General features: G+C 34.5%; 1 protein-coding gene across 1 annotated transcript in view; it reads left to right on the forward strand.

Annotated features, from left to right (window-relative positions):
* Positions 1-4,386, forward strand: part of Itch (itchy E3 ubiquitin protein ligase) — a 134,887-nt gene that overhangs the window by 45,922 nt on the left and 84,579 nt on the right. Inside the window, exons 5-6 of the mRNA XM_012514656.2 lie at positions 590-714; positions 2,340-2,477. Of these exons, the coding sequence (XP_012370110.1) occupies positions 590-714; positions 2,340-2,477 (263 nt within the window). The remainder of the gene's footprint in view (positions 1-589; positions 715-2,339; positions 2,478-4,386) is intronic.

Genomic DNA, 4,386 nt, shown 5'->3' on the forward strand with positions numbered 1-4,386 from the left:
TATTTATATTTATATTTATATACTTTTTTCCCCACAGCCTCCCAAGGGCTGGGATTACAGGCATGCACTACCATGCCCAGTCTCAATCTCCATCTCAGTTCGCCTCCGGGGCGGGGCCGGCACAGCATGCTGGATTGAACCCCAGCTGCTGCATCTGCCTAAATAGGCGCTTTAATTTGCTGAGCTATTTGGCTGGTCCCTAAATATATACTATTAAATTCTCTGAAAGTAGCATTTGAGAGTTTTGAAAAAAAGAGGAGGAATGTATTGTACCCCTTTGAAGACAATGAATAGATTATATATCTCTTGAGAATAGAAGTGGAAATAAGATGGCAATAATGAGGATAGGTAGACTTCTAAAGCAAAATGTTTCCCTCTCAAAATTGGATCACAAAAAAAAAAAAAAATGGATCACATTTTGGAGAGAATATTGTATAGATTCATACATCTTGGAAATTTGTCTTTACAGAATTGAACCATAGACTATGGTAGATTATTTAGGGCTTCTAATTTTTTACTCTTTAACTCAAATAGTTCATATATTTATGCAAATTAAAATTTTCTATTTTTCCTTTGTTTTCATTTCTAGTATCGTTACTCCTGTGAGTAAATTACATTTTCGTGTGTGGAGTCACCAGACACTGAAATCTGATGTTTTATTGGGAACTGCTGCATTAGACATTTATGAAACTTTAAAGTCAAACAATATGAAACGTATGTATGTAGGAGTAATAGAAATTGTGTTTTGCTTGTTTTTTTTTTAGTTTTTTTTTTTTTTTTTTTTTTTTTTCTGAATGCCCTCAGGCGTGTTTTGGCTGGCAGGAGTGTTGTGGGAATCGAACTACGGGAACTGCTGCATTAGACATTTATGAAACTTTAAAGTCAAACAATATGAAACGTATGTATGTAGGAGTAAAATTATGCAAGTTTTGCTTGTTTTTTTTTTTTTTTTTTTTGTTTTTTTTTTTTTTTTTAGTGTATGTGTGTGTTGCTGGGGATTGAAGCCAGAGCCTTGTGCGTGCAGGTCAATTGCTGTACCACTGACCCACATCCCAGCCCTGGTCTTTCCTTTTCTGAACAAAATTACTGTGCCTAACATTCAGAATGATTTATGTTTACTATTTGCCTAAATTTTAAGTTTATTTGATTAATGGATTAAGAAGGAAAAGAATCTTACCTATATAAAGCATTTTGAGTAACCTTGTTTTGGCTATATAGTTTGGAGCTAACATTTTAAGTAAACATTTATTTACTTAGTAAATAGTTTTTAAGATAATACTTTTAAAAAAAGATAATACTTGAACAATTATGGAAAACCTAAAAAATTTAGAGCAGAGGAAAAAGAAAACAATCACTTCAGAGAAAAATTTGTTTCCTATTTTGACAGATACAGGAAGTAAAAGGTATGGGTGGACTATTTTGTTATTTGAAATGTTTATTTTTGCTGAATCCTCTAGTTTTAGAGGGATGTGGTTTTATTTATGTTTACAACACTTATAGTGTGCTCATTTTAATAAATATGTGAAACTCTAAAATACAAATATTTTTTCCATCCTTCAGCTGTATATAAAACATACTTCCAAGAATTTTCTTTCTTATTTAGACTTGAGATAAAAATCCGTTCTTAAATTTTTAATTGAGGGCTGGTCAGATAGCTCAGCGGACTAAAGCGCCTGCTTAGGCAGAGCACAGTGGCTGGGGATCCCCAGCGTGCTGCCCCCGCCCCCCCAGGCTTGCTGAGACTGCGATTGAGACTCAGCATGGTGGCGCGCACCTGTAATCCCAGCACTTGGGAGGCTGAAAACAGGAGAATCACTATGAGTCTGATCTGTGTAGTGAGAACCTGTAAACCCTGGGTACCAGGGATCAAACTTGGGATCTTACACTTGCCCGGCAGGTGCTTAGGTCACTGAACTATCTCCCCAGCCCCCATACATAGTTTATTGTCCATATCAGTATTGCTTGAGTTGAAATATGACTCCAAATTTAGATCTGGTCCTAAATACAGAAAACAAATTTTTTTAATTGATATAATTCAGATATATATACCAAGGAATTTTTGTTGTTTTGCTACTTCATTTTATACTGAAACCTTACAAAGGTGCAGTGAATATAAAAATTGAAATGATTGAGTATTATATATTATGGGGATTTTATTTTTTTTAAATACAATATTTTAGTGTCAAAAGACCTCAAACTTTGGATGAAGTACAGCAAAATTATATATGTGTACATATATATACATATATATGTAGTTTTTCTTGACATTAGATTTTTGAGTTATTGTAGATTAAAAGAGAAATATGACCATATTTTTCTGTAATGTTATTCTCTTTCAGTTGAAGAAGTGGTTGTGACTTTGCAGCTTCTAGGTGACAAAGAGCCAACAGAGACAATAGGAGACTTATCAGTCTGTCTTGATGGGCTGCAATTAGAGGCAGAAATTGTTACTAATGGGGAAACCCCATGTTCAGAAAGTGAGTGGTCACTTTTAAGCTCTTTCATGATTCTTGTTCCCAATAACCACTGTCTATGCCTTATGTAATTATTGCTGTTCTTTTTCAGAAAAGAGAAACAATTTTATTTTCTTATTGAAAAACAGAAAAAAAAAAGAAAAACAGACATTGATTACCTTAAACATTTTATTATATTGTTCTACTCATAAAAATTATATTTTTGTAGAAATTGAAAAGCTAAGGGCTGGCCAGATAGCTCAGTGGATTAAAGTGCAAATTTAGGCAGGAGGAACTGGTGTTCAATCCTTGGCATGGGGTGCTGGCCCCACCCCCAGGGCATGCTGAGCTGTTGATTGAGACTGGATGTGGAGGCGAATGCCTATAATCCCAGCACTTGGGAGGCTGAAAATGGGAGGATCACTACAACTCTGATCTGTGTAGTGACACCCTGTACTAAATACATTGAAAAGAAAAGCTTGTCAAGTCAAAGAAGCTGAGGCAGAAGGATCACTGAGTTTGAGGCCAGCCTGGGCTAAAAAGTGAGTTCATGGTCAGCCTCAACTGCTTGGTGAAACCCTTTGAGGAAGAGGAAGAGGGGAAGGGGGAGGGAGAGGGAAGGAAGAAGGAAGAAGAAAAGTGACTCATAGTTGGCTCTATGAAAAAGGGAACTGATTTTTTTTTTCATAATTTTATTGAGAAAGGGGAACTGATTTTTAAAGTACTTATTCTGTATGGCAATTAATATGGTATCTTTGATGGCAAACCCCTGCCATTGCCAGTGGCATACATAGTTTAGTTTTTATATTTTGGTGGTACTAGGGATCAAACTCGGGACCTTGCACTTGCCAGGCAAGCGCTTAGGCCGCTGAGCTATCTCCCCAGCTCCCCATACATAGTTTATTGTCCATATCAGTATTACTTCAGTTTAAATATGACTCTAAATTTTTTGTAGCACTGTACCAGATAACTAGTATAGATAGAAATCTCTATGCCGTTCTTTCATTTCTGTGAACTATACTTAGAGGGATCTTTTGTGTTACTGTAATGACAGAGCAAATTTATTCATTCATTTATATATAAGTATATAATTTTATAGAAATTTTGCTTTCATAGTTTTCAAATTCTTTTAAACTCATTTGTACATTTTTCTATGCAAAATCAGAATATTAAATAAGTACTTAAAAAGCCAATAAAATTCCTTTTTTCATATTATTTTGTTTTTATTTGCCTTTGGAAACTCTATAAAATTTGAAATATTGATGTTATAATATGTCATTGTTTCAGTTAAGAATTTAGTCATTACTTTGTATAATAAAGCATATATATATTTTTTTTCCTTTTTTTTTTTTGGTTGGGAGGGTATTTGGGATCAAACTCAGGACCTTGCACTTGCCAGACAGGCACTTATGCCACTGAGCTATATCCCCAATCAGATTTGTATTTTGATTCAATGTGTGTTTAGAATATAAACCAACATAATGAAATGAGCACCCATGAAATTATCCTACAGTTTAAGGATTAGAACATTAACAGTATTATTGCAACTCCCTGTAGTTTCCTTTCTGTATCTCTTCTTTCTGCTGGGATAATCATTATTCTAAATTTCAAATTTAGTATTCCCCTTGGTCTTCAAAAAACTTCATCTTATGTGGTCAAAAGCATATTATTTTTATTTTTTCTTCAACTTTATAGTATCAATATTACTTTCTAAGACTTACCTATGATGTAGTTTAGTTCATTTACTTTTACTGTTGTGTAATAATCTATTGGATACCTATATATTAGAGTTTATGCACTTTTGTATCCAAGGGCATTTGGATTGTTTTCAGTTTTTTTTTTTTAATTTTATTTATTTGTGTGTGTGTGTGTGTGTGTGTGTGGCCAGCTCAGCCCACCAGGGGGCAGGGCTGGCTGGCATGTGGTGCTGGGG

Source organism: Octodon degus, unplaced genomic scaffold (genome assembly GCF_000260255.1).
Source record: "Octodon degus isolate 3935 unplaced genomic scaffold, OctDeg1.0 scaffold00037, whole genome shotgun sequence".
Taxonomy (NCBI): Eukaryota; Metazoa; Chordata; class Mammalia; order Rodentia; family Octodontidae; genus Octodon; species Octodon degus.